Source organism: Crinia signifera, chromosome 6 (genome assembly GCF_055691185.1).
Source record: "Crinia signifera chromosome 6, ASM5569118v1, whole genome shotgun sequence".
NCBI lineage: Eukaryota > Metazoa > Chordata > Amphibia > Anura > Myobatrachidae > Crinia > Crinia signifera.
This window is the reverse complement of record NC_139222.1, coordinates 49,768,433-49,790,448: the sequence shown is the minus strand read 5'-3', so window position 1 is coordinate 49,790,448 and position 22,016 is coordinate 49,768,433. Positions and strand designations below refer to the sequence as shown.

The window sequence follows — 22,016 nt, the reverse complement described above, 5'->3', positions numbered from 1 at the left end:
GTGTCTCTCTCATGTATCGGTGAGTGAGATGGAGACAGTGGGGTGTGGTTCTGGGTCCTACTTTGTCCTCCTGACACACTGGAGCATACATTGGGTGTCACAGGATCTTTCTTCTTCACTACTGTGTAATCCTGTGTTGCAGGAGACACAAAAAAAAAAACCAAAGTTTTATTACCATTAAAATTTGTTCTAGAATGTTCTCATCAATCTCCGAACTCATCTCTGTATTATTACATTCCGGAAATCCCTCACCTCCCCAGTCAGCAGGTAGATGATCTCCAGGGTGAGATTTAATATCCTCTCAGTCATGTGACTCCTGTCCTGGTCCATCCCCAGAGAAGCAAGGACGTGTCTCATCCTCATGTGACTTCTAATAAAGACTCTGGGTACTTTAACACTTCACTGTCCAGGAATAAATACAATAGTTATAAACAACAGGACATGCTCATCTCTCTGTTTCATATCCAAGTAAGTTACATGTACTGTGATGGCCGCTATTAGCCTGGCGCTCACAGGAGCAGTATGAATCAGGGACATGTTATACTGAATATATGACATGGGGATGAGGGGGAATTATAAAGCGGGCAGTAAGTTATTATGCGGATAGCCGGTGGGCGTTATGAGGGGGGTTTGGGCGATGTGATGTGGTACTGACACCATGGTAGCGCATATGAGGCTATACAGTGCTTATTATTAGGCTGAGGTGTGCCTGAAGGGGCAGCATGGGAGTCAGGGAGGTATGAGGGGGAAATAATGATGATGTGGGAGATGTGCAGCCATTGTATAGGAGTCCTTAGGCCATGAGGTGTGGGGATGGTGGGTGACAGCCACATGGTGCTGGCGTTACACCTTCATAATTCATGTGTTGCCATGTAATATCTATACACACACATACCCCCAACCAGTCACGGCCTCCTCTCACCCGAAACATAATGTGCACTCCCGATTTAAGGTATGTGTGCTTCTACCCGACCGACTTCCTGTTGCGGTACACCCATCTTCCGGGGTCTGCGTTACACTCCTCTTCCGGGAAATGCGTTCCAATTGACTTCCGGCCTCTGCGTTCCACCCGGCTTCCCGCTTGATGGGGGTTAATACCAGTTTCCGCCGGGCGGCTTGCTGAGCAGCAAGAAGAGGACTCGGTCTCGGAGGCAGCAGCCGGTGATCGGTATTATACCTGTACTACTATTACTACTGTTATTGTGATACCCTTTAGACCAGGGGTGGGCAACTATTTTGACTGGGGGGCCGCTTAACACTTCCAGTAAATATTCGAGGGCCGCACACAAAATATCTTGTATATACAAGATATATACAAGATATTTGCTGTGGAGTGCCGGATTACACAAATATATATATATCACAGACTGGACATCCCCTGGTGTTACTGTATAATGTCCCATTCCCAGCAGTCACCTCTACGGTCACATCCCCCGGTGTTACTGTATAATGTCCAATTCCCAGCAGTCACCTCTCCGGTCACATCCCCCGGTGTTACTGTATAATGTCCCATTCCCAGCAGTCACCTCTCCGGTCACATCCCCCGGTGTTACTGTATAATGTCCCATTCCCAGCAGTCACCTCTCCGGTCACATCCCCCGGTGTTACTGTATAATGTCCCATTCCCAGCAGTCACCTCTCCGGTCACATCCCCCGGTGTAACTATATAACGTCCCATTCCCAGCAGTCACCTTTCCGGTCACATCCCCCGGTGTTACTGTATAATGTCCCATTCCCAGCAGTCACCTCTCCGGTCACATCCCCAGTGTTACTGTATAATGGCCCATTCCCAGCAGTCACCTCTCCGGTCACATCCCCCGGTGTTACTGTATAATGTCCCATTCCCAGCAGTCACCTCTCCGATCACATCCCCCAGTGTTACTGTATAATGTCCTATTCCCAGCTGTCACCTCTCCGATCACATCCCCCAGTATTACTGTATAATGTCCTATTCCCAGCAGTCACCTCTCCGGTCACATCCCCCGGTGTTACTGTATAATGTCTCATTCCCAGAAGTCTCCTCTCCGATCACATCACCGGTGTTACTGTATAACGTCCATTTCCCAGCAGTCACATCCCCCGGTGTTACTGTATAATGTCTCATTCCCAGAAGTCTCCTCTCCGATCACATTCCCCGGTGTTACTGTATAATGTCCCATTCCCAGCAGTCACATCCCCCGGTGTTCCTGTATAATGTCCCATTCCCAGCAGTCACCTCTCCGATCACATCCCCCGATGTTACTGTACAATGCCCCATTCCCAGCAGTCACCTCTCCGGTCACATACCCGGGTGTTACTGTATAATGCCCCATTCCCCGCAGTCACCTCTCCGGTCACATCCCCCAATGTTACTGTATAATGTCCCATTCCCAGCAGTCACCTCTCCGGTCACATCCCCCCCGGTGTTACTGTATAATGTCTCATTGCAGCAGTCACCTCTCCAGTCACATCCCCCGGTGTCACTGTATAATGTCCCATTCCCAGCAGTCACCTCTCCGGTCACAACCCCCGGTGTTATTGTATAATGTCCCATTCCCAGCAGTCACCTCTCCTGTCACATCCCCCAATGTTACTGTATAATGTCCCAATTCCAGCAGTCACCTCTCCGGTCACCTCCCCTGTGTTACTGTATAAAGTCCCATTCCCAGCAGTCATCTCTCCGGTCACATCCCCCGGAGTTACTGTATAACGTCCCATTCCCAGCAGTCACCTCTCCGGTCACATCCCCCGGTGTTACTGTATAACGTCCCATTCCCAGCAGTCACCTCTCCTGTTATCTCCCCAAGTGTTACTGTATAATGTCCCATTCCCAGCAGTCACCTCTCCAGTCAGCAGCTGGATGATCTTGTTGGTGAGTTCCAGGATCCTCTGGTCAGTGTCTCTCTCATGTATCGGTGAGTGAGATGGAGACAGTGGGGTGTGGTTCTGGGTCCTACTTTGTCCTCCTGACACACTGGAGCATACATTGGGTGTCACAGGATCTTTCTTCTTCACTACTGTGTAATCCTGTGTTGCAGGAGACACAAAAAAAAAAAAAAAAGTTTTATTACCATTAAAATTTGTTCTAGAATGTTCTCATCAATCTCCGAACTCATCTCTGTATTATTACATTCCGGAAATCCCTCACCTCCCCAGTCAGCAGGTAGATGATCTCCAGGGTGAGATTTAATATCCTCTCAGTCATGTGACTCCTGTCCTGGTCCATCCCCAGAGAAGCAAGGACGTGTCTCATCCTCATGTGACTTCTAATAAAGACTCTGGGTACTTTAACACTTCACTGTCCAGGAATAAATACAATAGTTATAAACAACAGGACATGCTCATCTCTCTGTTTCATATCCAAGTAAGTTACATGTACTGTGATGGCCGCTATTAGCCTGGCGCTCACAGGAGCAGTATGAATCAGGGACATGTTATACTGAATATATATCATGGGGATGAGGGGGAATTATAAAGCGGGCAGTAAGTTATTATGCGGATAGCCGGTGGGCGTTATGAGGGGGGTTTGGGCGATGTGATGTGGTACTGACACCATGGTAGCGCATATGAGGCTATACAGTGCTTATTATTAGGCTGAGGTGTGCCTGAAGGGGCAGCATGGGAGTCAGGGAGGTATGAGGGGGAAATAATGATGATGTGGGAGATGTGCAGCCATTGTATAGGAGTCCTTAGGCCATGAGGTGTGGGGATGGTGGGTGACAGCCACATGGTGCTGGCGTTACACCTTCATAATTCATGTGTTGCCATGTAATATCTATACACACACATACCCCCAACCAGTCACGGCCTCCTCTCACCCGAAACATAATGTGCACTCCCGATTTAAGGTATGTGTGCTTCTACCCGACCGACTTCCTGTTGCGGTACACCCATCTTCCGGGGTCTGCGTTACACTCCTCTTCCGGGAAATGCGTTCCAATTGACTTCCGGCCTCTGCGTTCCACCCGGCTTCCCGCTTGATGGGGGTTAATACCAGTTTCCGCCGGGCGGCTTGCTGAGCAGCAAGAAGAGGACTCGGTCTCGGAGGCAGCAGCCGGTGATCGGTATTATACCTGTACTACTATTACTACTGTTATTGTGATACCCTTTAGACCAGGGGTGGGCAACTATTTTGGCTGGGGGGCCGCTTAACACTTCCAGTAAATATTCGAGGGCCGCACACAAAATATCTTGTATATACAAGATATATACAAGATATTTGCTGTGGAGTGCCGGATTACACAAATATATATATATCACAGACTGGACATCCCCTGGTGTTACTGTATAATGTCCCATTCCCAGCAGTCACCTCTCCGGTCACATCCCCCGGTGTTACTGTATAATGTCCCATTCCCAGCAGTCACCTCTCCGGTCACATCCCCCGGTGTTACTGTATAATGTCCCATTCCCAGCAGTCACCTCTCCGGTCACATCCCCCGGTGTTACTGTATAATGTCCCATTCCCAGCAGTCACCTCTCCGGTCACATCCCCCGGTGTTACTGTATAATGTCCCATTCCCAGCAGTCACCTCTCCGGTCACATCCCCCGGTGTAACTATATAACGTCCCATTCCCAGCAGTCACCTCTCCGGTCACATCCCCCGGTGTTACTGTATAATGTCCCATTCCCAGCAGTCACCTCTCCGGTCACATCCCCCGGTGTTACTGTATAATGTCCCATTCCCAGCAGTCACCTCTCCGGTCACATCCCCCGGTGTTACTGTATAATGTCCCATTCCCAGCAGTCACCTCTCCGGTCACATCCCCCGGTGTTACTGTATAATGTCCCATTCCAAGCAGTCACCTCTCCGGTCACATCCCCCGGTGTAACTATATAACGTCCCATTCCCAGCAGTCACCTTTCCGGTCACATCCCCCGGTGTTACTGTATAATGTCCCATTCCCAGCAGTCACCTCTCCGGTCACATCCCCAGTGTTACTGTATAATGGCCCATTCCCAGCAGTCACCTCTCCGGTCACATCCCCCGGTGTTACTGTATAATGTCCCATTCCCAGCAGTCACCTCTCCGATCACATCCCCCGGTGTTACTGTATAATGTCCCATTCCCAGCAGTCACCTCTCCGGTCACATCCCCCGGTGTTACTGTATAATGTCCCATTCCCAGCAGTCACCTCTCCGGTCACATCCCCCGGTGTTACTGTATAATGTCCCATTCCCAGCAGTCACCTCTCCGGTCACATCCCCCGGTGTAACTATATAACGTCCCATTCCCAGCAGTCACCTTTCCGGTCACATCCCCCGGTGTTACTGTATAATGTCCCATTCCCAGCAGTCACCTCTCCGGTCACATCCCCCGATGTTCCTGTATAATGGCCCATTCCCAGCAGTCACCTCTCCGGTCACATCCCCCGGTGTTACTGTATAATGTCCCATTCCCAGCAGTCACCTCTCCGATCACATCCCCCAGTGTTACTGTATAATGTCCTATTCCCAGCTGTCACCTCTCCGATCACATCCCCCAGTATTACTGTATAATGTCCTATTCCCAGCAGTCACCTCTCCGGTCACATCCCCCGGTGTTACTGTATAATGTCTCATTCCCAGAAGTCTCCTCTCCGATCACATCACCGGTGTTACTGTATAACGTCCATTTCCCAGCAGTCACATCCCCCGGTGTTACTGTATAATGTCTCATTCCCAGAAGTCTCCTCTCCGATCACATTCCCCGGTGTTACTGTATAATGTCCCATTCCCAGCAGTCACATCCCCCGGTGTTCCTGTATAATGTCCCATTCCCAGCAGTCACCTCTCCGATCACATCCCCCGATGTTACTGTACAATGCCCCATTCCCAGCAGTCACCTCTCCGGTCACATACCCGGGTGTTACTGTATAATGCCCCATTCCCCGCAGTCACCTCTCCGGTCACATCCCCCAATGTTACTGTATAATGTCCCATTCCCAGCAGTCACCTCTCCGGTCACATCCCCCCCGGTGTTACTGTATAATGTCTCATTGCAGCAGTCACCTCTCCAGTCACATCCCCCGGTGTCACTGTATAATGTCCCATTCCCAGCAGTCACCTCTCCGGTCACAACCCCCGGTGTTATTGTATAATGTCCCATTCCCAGCAGTCACCTCTCCTGTCACATCCCCCAATGTTACTGTATAATGTCCCAATTCCAGCAGTCACCTCTCCGGTCACCTCCCCTGTGTTACTGTATAAAGTCCCATTCCCAGCAGTCATCTCTCCGGTCACATCCCCCGGAGTTACTGTATAACGTCCCATTCCCAGCAGTCACCTCTCCGGTCACATCCCCCGGTGTTACTGTATAACGTCCCATTCCCAGCAGTCACCTCTCCTGTTATCTCCCCAAGTGTTACTGTATAATGTCCCATTCCCAGCAGTCACCTCTCCAGTCAGCAGCTGGATGATCTTGTTGGTGAGTTCCAGGATCCTCTGGTCAGTGTCTCTCTCATGTATCGGTGAGTGAGATGGAGACAGTGGGGTGTGGTTCTGGGTCCTACTTTGTCCTCCTGACACACTGGAGCATACATTGGGTGTCACAGGATCTTTCTTCTTCACTACTGTGTAATCCTGTGTTGCAGGAGACACAAAAAAAAAAAAAAAAGTTTTATTACCATTAAAATTTGTTCTAGAATGTTCTCATCAATCTCCGAACTCATCTCTGTATTATTACATTCCGGAAATCCCTCACCTCCCCAGTCAGCAGGTAGATGATCTCCAGGGTGAGATTTAATATCCTCTCAGTCATGTGACTCCTGTCCTGGTCCATCCCCAGAGAAGCAAGGACGTGTCTCATCCTCATGTGACTTCTAATAAAGACTCTGGGTACTTTAACACTTCACTGTCCAGGAATAAATACAATAGTTATAAACAACAGGACATGCTCATCTCTCTGTTTCATATCCAAGTAAGTTACATGTACTGTGATGGCCGCTATTAGCCTGGCGCTCACAGGAGCAGTATGAAGCAGGGACATGTTATACTGAATATATGACATGGGGATGAGGGGGAATTATAAAGCGGGCAGTAAGTTATTATGCGGATAGCCGGTGGGCGTTATGAGGGGGGTTTGGGCGATGTGATGTGGTACTGACACCATGGTAGCGCATATGAGGCTATACAGTGCTTATTATTAGGCTGAGGTGTGCCTGAAGGGGCAGCATGGGAGTCAGGGAGGTATGAGGGGGGGATGATGATGATGTGGGAGATGTGCAGCCATTGTATAGGAGTCCTTAGGCCATGAGGTGTGGGGATGGTGGGTGACAGCCACATGGTGCTGGCGTTACACCTTCATAATTCATGTGTTGCCATGTAATATCTATACACACACATACCCCCAACCAGTCACGGCCTCCTCTCACCCGAAACATAATGTGCACTCCCGATTTAAGGTATGTGTGCTTCTACCCGACCGACTTCCTGTTGCGGTACACCCATCTTCCGGGGTCTGCGTTACACTCCTCTTCCGGGAAATGCGTTCCAATTGACTTCCGGCCTCTGCGTTCCACCCGGCTTCCCGCTTGATGGGGGTTAATACCAGTTTCCGCCGGGCGGCTTGCTGAGCAGCAAGAAGAGGACTCGGTCTCGGAGGCAGCAGCCGGTGATCGGTATTATACCTGTACTACTATTACTACTGTTATTGTGATACCCTTTAGACGGAATGGGATCATTCGTCAGACTGCATTTAGGTCTACAGTCATTAGGTCGATCCCACTAGGTCGACTGGCAGGAAGGTCGACATGACTTAAGGTCGACATGGGCCAAGGTCGACATGACTTAAGGTCGAATTTGCATAAAGGTCGACATGAGGAAGGTCGACTGGTCATAAGGTCGACATGGGTTTTTCACTGTTTTTTGATCCGAATGTCGACACAGTCGACATGGACACAGTTGGCAATGAGAATCGGACCCTCGCATCGCTCGCTTCGCTCGCAATGCTTCGGGCACGGTGCCTCGCTGCGCTCGGCACACAATTTTATTCTCCCACCACGCCCTAGTGGATGGTAGGGCATGAAATACCCCATGTCGACCTTATGACCAGTCGACCTTCCTCATGTCGACCTTTATGCAAATTCGACCTTAAGTCATGTCGACCTTGGCCCATGTCGACCTTAAGTCAGGTCGACCTTCCTGCCAGTCGACCTAGTGGGGTCGACCTAATGACTGTAGACCTAAGTTCATTCTAATAGATGACCGCATCCCCTTTAGACCAGGGGTGGGCAACTATTTTGGCTGGGGGGGCCGCTTAACACTTCCAGTAAATATTCGAGGGCCGCACACAAAATATCTTGTATATACAAGATATATACAAGATATTTGCTGTGGAGTGCCGGATTACACAAATATATATATATATATCACAGACTGGACAGCACTCAGAGAAGAAACAACTTACAGATGGTGTATTGCCAACGTTTCAAAGCTTTTCTTTCAGCTCAGACATTAAAATACAATATGCAAGTGCGTGAATGAATAAATACATACCACTAACCAGTGCACCTGGACGTCGACGGCTGGAAGCACGGGAAGTCTGGCGTCATCCATATTGTATTTGAATGTCCTGAAGACGAAGCTGAAAGTGAAGCTTTGAAACGTTGGCAATACACTGTCTGTGAGTTGTTTCTTCTCTAAGTGCTGTCCTGTCTGTGCTATATGTGTGGGTCCCCCGCTGTGGGAACCCTAGGAAAGGAACCAGACAAGCTGTTCGGATGAGAGGAGTGCTATCTTGCTACAGTCATATATATAAATATATATATATATATACACACACACATACATATAAATATATACATACATACATATGTTAATGAATGAAGGATATATATATATATATATATACATACACACATGCACAGTGTTAGACACACATATATTTTATATATATATATATTCATACATAAACACATCTATACATTATAGATGTGTGTGTATGTGTATATATATATACACACACACACACACAGTGTTACATGTGTGTGTGTGTGTGTTATATATATATATATATATATATATATATATATATATATATATATATATATATATATAAAACTAATGTACATAAAATAATTGTCTGTTCCTTACTTTTATTTTTCAGGGCCGTGTGGTGCCCGAGAGAGAGGGGGAAGCCAGGGGGGGTAAGCCCGGAGAGAGAGGAGAGTACTGCCGTTTGCCGCCTCATTGATGCGCACGCCCTGCACATCATTGCTGTAGTGTGGGAGGGGACGCGATCACAAGGCGGCCGCACCAACCAATGGCGGCGAGGAGGCTGCCGCATCACTGTGTCCCCTCCCACACTCCCAGTAATGCTGTGCGCGGCAGGCACAGTGAAAGTCGGCATTGAAAGCGGCGGTGGCGGAACAGCACTGTCCCGCTGTAAGTCAAATGACAAGCGGCTATTGATAGTCGGGCCGCTTGTCATAGTACTGGGGGTCAGTGCAGCGGGCCAGAGCAAAGCGTCTCGCGGGCCGCAGGTGGCCCACGGGCCGCCTGTTGCCCACCTCTGCTTTAGACTATCACCCCTGTGCCCCCTGTTCCCTACCCTTCCTGCTGCACAATCCTCTCCCCATCAACTGCCGATGGTGTCATCTGTGTTTTGCATCAATGGCAGAGAATCATTGATGTACATCATACTTGCCTACTTTTGAAAACCAGTTTCAGGGAGATTCCTATAGCATACCTCACAACTTTCCCGACGCAGCCCCCCCCCCCCCCCCCCCCCACGGGAAAGAGCGGAGCTACAGGTCATGTGGGCATGGCCTCTATAATCAGGACAGTTCGGAGGTATGCTATAGTACTAAAAGCAGCAAAAAGAAAAAAATAGTGTAAGTATTGTACTGCATCCATACATAGCTCGCATAAAACACTGGGCGTTCCTCTGTTCCAGCCCCCTGCCCGCCCCCTTCCCTCCCCTGAGAGTGCGAACACCTCGGCGAGAGTGATACTGGACGTGAATCAGGCCCAAAGTGCATTATACACTGCCACCCCATATTACACACAGAGCCATAGGTACTCTTTACCTAGAAGGGCGCCCGCGATTGGAATCGCGGGCGTCGGGGGTAAAAAATCGCGGGCATCGCGGGTAAATCGCGGGTACATTAAAATCGGGTGCCCGCGATGACCGCGATTTTCCCATAGGAATTAATGTTAAAAACGGTGATTGACCGCGATTTTAATGTTAAATGCCTCAATGCCCGCGATTTTTACATAGGAATCAATGTTAAATGGGCCACAGAGCCCTAATAGTCACCGTGAACTCTGAAATGGCCCCCACAATTGTTAACGCCACCCCACGATCAACGTCAACCCGAAGCGTCCGACCTTTTCATGCCCTACTATCCACGTCGGCGTGGAGTTGAGAATTGAATAGTGTGGCGAGCGCAGCGAGCCACCGAGGCCCGAAGCGTGGCGAGCGCAGCGAGCCCCGCGGATACCTTCACAGGTAAACGCGTCCCCTCGCGGGCTTCACAGGTGTCCGCTTTTCGCCACGGACACCTGTGAAGCCCGCGAGGGGACGCGTATAACTGTGAAGGTATCCGCGTCCGCTCGCCACGCTTCGGGCCTCGGTGGCTCGCTGCGCTCGCCACACTATTCTATTCTCAACTCCACGCCGACGTGGATAGTAGGGCATGAAAAGGTCGGAGGACGCGTACCGCCGCCCCTCGCGGGCTCGCTGCGCTCGCCACGCTTCGGGTTGACGTTGATCGTGGGGTGGCGTTAACAATTGTGGGGGCCATTTCAGAGTTCACGGTGACTATTAGGGCTCTGTGGCCCATTTAACATTGTTTCCTATGTAAAAATCGCGGGCATTGAGGCATTGAACACTAAAATCGCGGTCAATCTGATTTTTAACATTGGTCCCTATGGGAAATCGCGGCCATCGCGTCGCACCCGATTTTTAGTGCATTCGATGGTCGCGATGGCCGCGATGGGCGCCCTTCTAGGTAAAGAGTACCGAGCCATATTACATTATACACAGCCCCCATATTACATTATACACCACCCCCCATATTACATTATACACCACCCCCCATATTACACTATACACAGTCCCCCATATTACATTATACACCACCCCCCATATTACACTATACACAGCCCCCCATATTACATTATACACCACCCCCCATATTACACTATACACAGTCCCCCATATTACATTATACACCACCCCCCATATTACATTATACACAGCCCCCATATTACATTATACACAGCCCCCATATTACATTATACACCACCCCCCATATTACACTATACACAGTCCCCCATATTACATTATACACAGCCCCCATATTACATTATACACAGCCCCCCTTATTACACTATAGTAGTAGTAGTAGTAGTAGTAGTACGTTTATTTATAGGGCGCCGCAAAGTGTCCGCAGCGCCGTACATAGCAAACAAAAAATAAATGACGAGGTAACGTACAGGGTGTGTTGAAAAATACAGTATAAATGGGGGTATAGCTGGTAGAACTAAAATCAGCATCAGTTCAGAAGTAGGTGTCAAAATTGTCAAGGAGACTAAAGATGAAGTAGAGGAAGGGAAGAACAGGACAGGAGCACAGGTGAGGTAAAGAGGTAGGGTGAGTACGTGAGGAAGGAGGGCCCTACTCATAAGAGTTAACATACTAAAAATAGGTGGGTGGACGAACGAAAAACAATAGGATAAGTAGGAACGGAGGGGAACGGAGGCAGGATAAGAGGATTAAAAGAGGTTAGGAGGAGGGATAGGCTAGTCGAAAAAAGTGGGTTTTGAGGGAGCGCTTGAAGGAGGTAAGGGAATCAGAAAGCCTGATGGGTGGCGGGAGGTTGTTCCAGTGCAGGGGGGCAGCGCGAGAGAAGTCTTGGACACGGTCCCCCATATTACATTATACACCACCCCCCATATTACATTATACACCACCCCCTCATATTACATTATGCACAGCCCCCATATTACATTATACACCACCCCCCATATTACATTATACACCCCCCCATATTACACTATACACAGTCCCCAATATTACATTATACACCACCCCCCATATTATATTATACACCACCCCCCATATTACACTATACACAGTCCCCCATATTACATTATACACCACCCCCCATATTACACTATACACCGCCCCCCATATTACATTATACACCACCCCCCATATTACACTATACACAGTCCCCCATATTACATTATACACCACCCCCATATTACATTATACACAGCCCCCCATATTACACTATACACAGTCCCCCATATTACATTATACACCAACCCCCATATTACATTATACACCACCCCCTCATATTACATTATGCACAGCCCCCATATTACATTATACACCACCCCCCATATTACACACAGCCATATTACATTATACACAGCTCCCCACACACACATTGCAGTTACTCCCCCATATGACATTATATACAACTCTCTGTTACTATAGTACAGTGGTCTCCAACCTTTTTCGGGGTGGGAGCTACTCGAGACAAAATAAACCGCCCGAAGAGCTACTAAATTTAAAAAAAATTTAAAACCTGCATAATATCCCAAAAAATGCCCTTTACACATTATGCCACACACCGTAATGCCCCTGACACCTTATGCCACACACTGCAATGTCCAATATGTCACAAACATACCTCCCAACACGAGGCAGAGGAGACATCTGCGCGTGCCGAAGGCACGCGCCCAAAATTAGAGGGTTCACCTACTACCGTGGAACTCCTGCGAGGCTACATCCCCCATTTTTTGAGGGCATGGTCAGCTCTCTAAGAGCTGTAGCCACATGTGGTGCGGCCATGGAAAATGGAGATGTGATACACATATGTCCCCAATAGTACAGTGCCAGATACACATGACCCCAATAGTGCAGTCTTTGATGCCCATTATACCTATGCCGCATACTGTGATGCCCATTATACATATGCCCCGCACTGTGATGCTCCATTATACATATGCCACACACATGATGCCCATTATACATATGCCCATTATACAGTACATATGCCCCACAACGTGACGCTCCATTATGCAAACATCCCACAGCGTGACGCTGAATTTATCATATGCCACACACATGATGTCCATTATACATATGCCCCACATCGTGATGCCCATTATACATATGCCGCACACCGTGATGCCCATTATACATATGCCCCACATCGTGATGCTCCATTATACATATGCCCCACTGTGATGCTCCATAATACATATGCCCCACTGTAATGCTCCACTGTGATGCTCCATTATACATATTTCCCACTGTGATGCTCCATTATACATATTTCCCACTGTGATGCTCCGTTATACATATGCCCCACTGTGATGCTCCATTATACTGTACATGTGCCCCACTGTGATGCTCCATAATACATATGCCCCACTGTGATGCTCCATTATACATGTGCCCCACCGTGATGCTCCATAATACATATGCCCCACTGTGATGCTCCATTATACATATGCCCCACATCGTGATGCCCATTATACATATGCCGCACACCGTGATGCCCATTATACATATGCCCCACATCGTGATGCTCCATTATACATATGCCCCACTGTGATGCTCCATAATACATATGCCCCACTGTAATGCTCCACTGTGATGCTCCATTATACATATTTCCCACTGTGATGCTCCATAATACATATTTCCCACTGTGATGCTCCGTTATACATATGCCCCACTGTGATGCTCCATTATACTGTACATGTGCCCCACTGTGATGCTCCATAATACATATGCCCCACTGTGATGCTCCATTATACATGTGCCCCACCGTGATGCTCCATAATACATATGCCCCACTGTGATGCTCCATTATACATATGCCCCACCGTGATGCTCCATAATACATATGCCCCACCGTGATGCTCCATAATACATATGCCCCACTGTGATGCTCCATAATACATATGCCCCACTGTGATGCTCCATTATACATATGCCCCACTGTGATGCTCCATTATACATGTGCCCCACTGTGATGCTCCATTATACATATGCCCCACTGTGATGCTCCATAATACATATGCCCCACTGTGATGCTCCATAATACATATGCCCCACTGTGATGCTCCATAATACATATGCCCCACTGTGATGCTCCATTATACATATGCCCCACTGTGATGCTCCATAATACATATGCCCCACTGTGATGCTCCATAATACATATGCCCCACTGTGATGCTCCATAATACATATGCCCCACTGTGATGCTCCATTATACATGTGCCCCACTGTGATGCTCCATTATACATGTGCCCCACTGTGATGCTCCATTATACATATGCCCCACTGTGATGCTCCATTATACATATGCCCCACTGTGATGCTCCATAATACATATGCCCCACTGTAATGCTCCACTGTGATGCTCCATTATACATATTTCCCACTGTGATGCTCCATTATACATATTTCCCACTGTGATGCTCCATAATACATATGCCCCACCGTGATGCTCCATTATACATGTGCCCCACCGTGATGCTCCATAATACATATGCCCCACCGTGATGCTCCATAATACATATGCCCCACTGTGATGCTCCATTATACATATGCCCCACTGTGATGCTCCATAATACATATGCCCCACTGTGATGCTCCATAATACATGTGCCCCACTGTGATGCTCCATTATACATGTGCCCCACTGTGATGCTCCATAATACATGTGCCCCACCGTGATGCTCCATTATACATGTGCCCCACTGTGATGCTCCATAATACATGTGCCCCACTGTGATGCTCCATTATACATGTGCCCCACTGTGATGCTCCATAATACATGTGCCCCACTGTGATGCTCCATTATACATGTGCCCCACTGTGATGCTCCATAATACATATGCCCCACTGTGATGCTCCATAATACATATGCCCCACTGTGATGCTCCATAATACATATGCCCCACCGTGATGCTCCATTATACATGTGCCCCACCGTGATGCTCCATTATACATATGCCCCACCGTGATGCTCCATAATACATATGCCCCACCGTGATGCTCCATAATACATATGCCCCACTGTGATGCTCCATTATACATATGCCCCACTGTGATGCTCCATTATACATGTGCCCCACTGTGATGCTCCATTATACATGTGCCCCACTGTGATGCTCCATTATACATGTGCCCCACTGTGATGCTCCATAATACATGTGCCCCACTGTGATGCTCCATTATACATGTGCCCCACTGTGATGCTCCATAATACATGTGCCCCACTGTGATGCTCCATTATACATGTGCCCCACTGTGATGCTCCATAATACATATGCCCCACTGTGATGCTCCATAATACATATGCCCCACTGTGATGCTCCATTATACATGTGCCCCACTGTGATGCTCCATTATACATATGCCCCACTGTGATGCTCCATAATACATATGCCCCACTGTGATGCTCCATAATACATATGCCCCACTGTGATGCTCCATTATACATATGCCCCACTGTGATGCTCCATAATACATATGCCCCACCGTGATGCTCCATAATACATATGCCCCACTGTGATGCTCCATAATACATATGCCCCACTGTGATGCTCCATAATACATATTTCCCACTGTGATGCTCCGTTATACATATGCCCCACTGTGATGCTCCATTATACTGTACATGTGCCCCACTGTGATGCTCCATAATACATATGCCCCACTGTGATGCTCCATTATACATGTGCCCCACCGTGATGCTCCATAATACATATGCCCCACTGTGATGCTCCATTATACATATGCCCCACCGTGATGCTCCATAATACATATGCCCCACCGTGATGCTCCATAATACATATGCCCCACTGTGATGCTCCATAATACATATGCCCCACTGTGATGCTCCATTATACATATGCCCCACTGTGATGCTCCATTATACATGTGCCCCACTGTGATGCTCCATTATACATATGCCCCACTGTGATGCTCCATAATACATATGCCCCACTGTGATGCTCCATAATACATATGCCCCACTGTGATGCTCCATAATACATATGCCCCACTGTGATGCTCCATTATACATATGCCCCACTGTGATGCTCCATAATACATATGCCCCACCGTGATGCTCCATAATACATATGCCCCACTGTGATGCTCCATAATACATGTGCCCCACTGTGATGCTCCATTATACATGTGCCCCACTGTGATGCTCCATTATACATGTGCCCCACTGTGATGCTCCATTATACATATGCCCCACTGTGATGCTCCATTATACATGTGCCCCACTGTGATGCTCCATTATACATATGCCCCACTGTGATGCTCCATTATACATGTGCCCCACTGTGATGCTCCATTATACATATGCCCCACTGTGATGCTCCATTATACATGTGCCCCACTGTGATGCTCCATTATACATATGCCCCACTGTGATGCTCCATTATACATGTGCCCCACTGTGATGCTCCAGTATACATGTGCCCCACTGTGATGCTCCATTATACATATGCCCCACACACTGTGCGCACACAGTTTTCATTTTTTTTTTACCTCATGTAAGTCTGAGCAGAGGCTGTGGCGCAGGACCGGAGCAGACAGAGGCTGCAACATCAATCACGCTGAGCAGAGGCTGTGGCCGTGGCGTCGATGAGAACGTGCGCTGGGGACGTCAGGAGGACGCGGCATGAAGTCACATTCAGAGACCTCTTGCCGCCAAGTGAGGATGAAGAAAGTGCGCTGGGGACGTCAGGAGGACGCAGCATTAAAACACTTTCTGACCTCCTGCCGTCAAGCAAGGTACCGCTACGCGGCAGGAGGTCACTTAAACAGCCCCGAGCTACTGGAAAGGTCCCGGCGAGCTACCCGTCGCTCGCGAGCGACGGGTTGGCGAACCCTGCTATAGTACATTATATACATTCACCCCATATTACATTATAAACACCAACCCCACCCCCCCCCCCCCCCACCCCACCCCACACAGTGCACACAGTTTCTCTCCCATATATATTTCAGCCCACACTCCCCAGTACACACAGCACTCACCTAGCTGTGTTGATCCTTGTAGGGGAGTGCAGGGACCCTGTGTGTGGTGGGAGCAGGCAGTGTGGTGAGGGGGAAGCATTGGGCAGCCGCCAGCCGGTGACAGGAGAAGCAGGCAGAGCAACCATGAGTAGGGCTGAGGCACGGAGTGTGGTGGGCGGAGCCAACTCCGGAAGCCCTGGCTGCTGCTTATGCTGACACTCCTGCAGTGCTCCTCCCGACTTCCTGGCAGCAGCAGCTCGGCCACCCATATCCCCGCGGTGGCCGGCAGTGATGTTGCCGCACAAGCCCCGCCCCCTACGTTTCCGGATGCGCACATGCGCAGTCCGGATTTTAATGAGAGACCCAAAAACCGGGAGGTGCCGGTATGTTTGCGGGGCAGCGGGAAGGTAATGCAAATAGCGGGAGGGTAGGCATGTATGATGTACATACATAGTACAGTGAGCTGCTTGGATGCAGTGTATGGGGCTCAGTCAGTACCATTCCACCTGTGCCGGGTGACAAATAAAAACATTGCGGCCTCCTCTGCCAGATCAGATCTCCACCACTGATAGCAAATCCACCGATGATGGACTGACATTGATTGTAAATGGGTATCCCTAGCACCCTGCTCTGTGCACTAATGGGAATTGGAAGTAATTTTTTTTTGGGGGGGGGGGGGGGTTGGTTTGCTACCCCCTCTGGAAATGGTTTGATCCAGCGTGTGCGGGAAGACCAGCGCTCCCTGGAGCCCCAACATGATGGGAAATGATACAGTAATGGGCCCTACACACAAGGCGATATTCAGCTATTTTCTGAGCGATTTTACATAACTTCAAAAAATTGCTCAGAAAATGGCAGAATATCGATGTGTGTGATGCAAAAGCGCGGCCCCGGATCTGGCTGCGATAGATTAAGGGATACCGCTAGCAGAAGGTGTAGCGCCATAGCCAGGGGATACGCTAGACAGGGTGTCAGGAATGTCCCCCGGCTGTGGCGTTACACCCTCTGCCAGTGGTTGATATCGTTATCACAGTGAAGGCGACTGCGGTATCATGTAATCATGCATTTTACTGAGTATCGGCGGCTTTTTCAGTACACATATTTAAGGAAAAAATAAATGCAAGCTGCTAATATCTATGTGTATTCAATCCAATGCATATATCCGCCCGTAAGCCAAATAGCTCACATCTAAGCACCGGAACCGCCTGGATACAAACACTTTGCCAAGCGCTACCTTGGCACAAGGAATCAGTCTAAAACAACAGGGATCTTTCCATATGCTCACCTAGGGGCCTAATTCAGAGCTGACTGCTGGGCTGCTAATTTTCAGAGCCCTTATATAAGATATACGCCGCCCCGCTAGATTGAGATTCCGCCCCGGCAAGCCTGCAAATCATCTAATGATATTTCCCATGTGTGCAGTCTGTGCGGAGCCCAGGACTTACTCGGTGGCTGAGATAGGAACAGGCTGATCAGGGGCGGAGCTGACGTCACATGACTTTCCCCTGACACAGCTGGACACGCCAGTGTATTCCCGGACACTCCCAGAGAACGCCTGGTTTCCGCCCCCAAACGCCGGCTTCCTGTCAGTCACCCTGAGTGCGGCCAGCGATGAAGGAAGTAGCAGGATTGTATCGCAGGATGGCCTCGCGCATGTGTACGATGAGCCGTATGCACGCGCAGTATATAGATAATCGCCCATCCTGCTAATCTGCAGTTGTGCGGTCAGGTCTGAATTAGGCCCATAGTCCACTGTGTAGCCATGGTATTATAGAGCCATGGCAGGAGCTGGCCGTTTATTATTTTTTTCTCTTTTTCTGTCTCTCTCTCTCTCTCGACTGCTAGAAACGTCCCATTCCCAGGGTATGTGTGTGAATAGATATTACATGGCAACACATGAAATATGAAGGTGTAACGCCAGCACCATGTGGCTGTGACCCCCCCATCCCCCCACATCACGGCCTAAGGACTCCTATACAATGGCTGCACATCTCCCACATCATCATCCCCCCCTCATACCTCCCTGACTCCCATGCTGCCCCTTCAGGCACACCTCAGCCTAATAATAAGCACAGTATACCCTCATATGCGCTACCATGGCGTCAGTACCACATCACAGTGCCCAAACCCCCCTCATAACGCCCACCGGCTATCCGCATAATAACTTACTGCCCGCTTTATAATTCCCCCTCATCCCCATGTCATATATTCAGTATAACATGTCCCTGCTTCATACTGCTCCTGTGAGCGCCAGGCTAATAGCGGCCATCACAGTACATGTAACTTACTTGGATATGAAACAGAGAGATGAGCATGTCCTGTTGTTTATAACTATTGTATTTATTCCTGGACAGTGAAGTGTTAAAGTACCCAGAGTCTTTATTAGAAGTCACATGAGGATGAGACACGTCCTTGCTTCTCTGGGGATGGACCAGGACAGGAGTCACATGACTGAGAGGATATTAAATCTCACCCTGGAGATCATCTACCTGCTGACTGGGGAGGTGAGGGATTTCCTGGATTTAATGAAACACGGATGAGTTAGGAGATTGATGAGAACATTCTAGAACAAATTTTAATGGTAATAAAACTTCGGGGTTTTTTTTGTGTTTCCTGCAACGTAGGATTACACAGTAGTGAAGAAGAAAGATCCTATGACACCCAATGTATGCTCCATTGTGTCAAGAGGACAAAGCAGGGCCCAGAACCAGACCCCACTGTCTCCATCTCACTCACCGATACATGAGAGAGACACTGACCAGAGGATCCTGGAATTTACCAACAAGATCATCCAGCTGCTGACTGGAGAGGTGACTGCTGGGAATGGGACGTTATACAGTAACACCGGGGGATGTGACCGGAGATGTGACTGCTGGGAATGGGACGTTATACAGTAACCCCGGGGGATGTGACCGGAGAGGTGACTGCTGGGAATGGGACGTTATACAGTAACACGGGGGGGATGTGACCGGAGAGGTGACTGGCGGGAATGGGACATTATACAGTAACACTGGGGGAGATAACAGGAGAGGTGACTGCTGGGAATGGGACGTTATAAAGTAACACCGGAGGGATTTGACCGGAGAGGTGACTGCTGGGAATGGGACATTATACAGTAACACCGGGGATGTGACTGCTGGGAATGGGACATTATACAGTAACACCGGGGGATGTGACCGGATAGGTGACTGTTGGGAATGGGACGTTATACAGTAACACCGGGGGATGTGACCAGAGAGGTGACTGCTGGGAATGGGACATTATACAGTAACATTGGAGGATGTGACAGGAGAGGTGACTGCTGGGAATGGGACATTATACAGTAACACCGGGGGATGTGGCTGGAGCGGTGACTGCTGGGAATGGGATATTATACAGTAACATTGGAGGATGTGACAGGAGAGGTGACTGCTGGGAATGGGACGTTATACAGTAACACCGGGGGTTGTGACCGGAGAGGTGACTGCTGGGAATGGGACATTATACAGTAACACCGAAGGATGTGACCGGAGAGGTGGATGCTGGGAATAGGACATTATACAGTAACACTGAGGGAAGTGACCGGAGAGGTGACTGCTGGGAATGGGACATTATACAGTAACACCATGGGGATGTGACCAGAGAGGTGACTGCTGGGAATGGGACCGGAGAGGTGACTGCTGGGAATGGGACGTTATACAGTAACACCGGGGGATGTGACATTATACAGTAACACCGGGGGATGTGACCGGAGAGGTGACTGCTGGGAATGGGGCGTTATACAGTAACACCGGGGGATGTGACCGGAGAGGTGACTGCTGGGAATGGGACGTTATACAGTAACACCGGGGGATGTGACCGGAAAGGTGACTGGTGGGAATGGGATATTATACAGTAACACAGGGGGAGGTGACTGCTGGGAATGGGATATTATACAGTAACACTGGGGGATGTGATCGGAGAGGTGACTGCTGGGAATGGAACATTATACAGTAACACTGGGGGATGTGACCGCAGAGGTGGCTGCTGGGAATGGGACATTATACAGTAACACCGGAGGATGTGACCGGAGAGGTGGCAGCTGGGAATGGGACGTTATACAGTAACACCGGGGGATGTGACATTATACAGTAACACCGGGGGATGTGACCAGAGAGGTGACTGCTGGGAATGGGGCGTTATACAGTAACACCGGGGGATGTGACCGGAGAGGTGACTGCTGGGAATGGGACGTTATACAGTAACACCGGGGGATGTGACCGGAGAGGTGACTGCTGGGAATGGGACGTTATACAGTAACACTGGGGGATGTGATCAGAGAGGTGACTGCTGGGAATGGAACATTATACAGTAACACCGGGGGATGTGACCGCAGAGGTGGCTGCTGGTAATGGGACATTATACAGTAACACCGGAGAGGTAGCTGCTGGGAATGGGACATTATACAGTAACACCGAGGATTGGACCGGAGAGGTGACTGCTGGGAATGGAACATTATACAGTAACACCGGAGGATGTGACCGGAGAGGTGGCTGCTGGGAATGGGACATTATACAGTAACACCGGAGGATTGGACCGGAGAGGTGACTGCTGGGAATGGAACATTATACAGTAACACCGGAGGATGTGACCGGAGAGGTGGCTGCTGGGAATGGGACATTATACAGTAACACCGGAGGATGTGACCGGAGAGGTGGCAGTTGGGAATGGGACGTTATACAGTAACACAGGGGGATGTGACATTATACAGTAACACCGGGGGATGTGACCAGAGAGGTGACTGCTGGGAATGGGGCGTTATACAGTAACACCGGGGGATGTGACCGGAGAGGTGACTGCTGGGAATGGGACGTTATACAGTAACACCGGGGGATGTGACATTATACAGTAACACTGGGGGATGTGATCGGAGAGGTGACTGCTGGGAATGGAACATTATACAGTAACACCGGGGGATGTGACCGCAGAGGTGGCTGCTGGGAATGGGACATTATACAGTAACACCGGAGGATGTGACCGGAGAGGTGGCTGCTTGGAATCGGACATTATACAGTAACACCGGAGGAT

The 22,016-nt window shown here is 49.2% G+C and overlaps 1 protein-coding gene and 1 long non-coding RNA gene across 2 annotated transcripts in view; one reads left to right on the top strand and one right to left on the bottom strand.

Annotated features, from left to right (window-relative positions):
- The window catches only part of LOC146007643 (uncharacterized), a 154,851-nt gene extending 135,119 nt beyond the window's left edge, over window positions 1-19,732 (top strand). Inside the window, exons 2-3 of the long non-coding RNA XR_014444368.1 lie at window positions 19,325-19,474; window positions 19,595-19,732. This is a non-coding gene — a long non-coding RNA (uncharacterized LOC146007643). The remainder of the gene's footprint in view (window positions 1-19,324; window positions 19,475-19,594) is intronic.
- Window positions 3-17,315, bottom strand: LOC146007641 (oocyte zinc finger protein XlCOF29-like). Its single transcript, XM_083146140.1, has 7 exons — window positions 16,992-17,315; window positions 6,663-6,812; window positions 6,356-6,541; window positions 3,128-3,277; window positions 2,821-3,006; window positions 253-402; window positions 3-131 (listed from the first exon to the last, which is right to left on the bottom strand). The coding sequence occupies exons 2-4, from the start codon at window positions 6,771-6,773 to the stop codon at window positions 3,275-3,277; spliced, it is 300 nt and encodes a 99-aa protein (XP_083002266.1). The 5' UTR covers window positions 6,774-6,812; window positions 16,992-17,315; the 3' UTR covers window positions 3-131; window positions 253-402; window positions 2,821-3,006; window positions 3,128-3,274.
- Window positions 19,733-22,016: the final 2,284 nt, after the last annotated feature.

What these genes read in the sequence shown, in the direction of transcription:
- LOC146007641 (XM_083146140.1), bottom strand. Translation starts at nt 6,773, where the DNA reads ATGAGGATGAGACACGTCCTTGCTTCTCTGGGGATGGACCAGGACAGG. An exon ending in TCTACCTGCTGACTGGGGAG is followed by an intron (nt 6,542 to 6,662) that starts GTGAGGGATTTC and finishes CCTGCAACACAG; the next exon opens with GATTACACAGTAGTGAAGAA.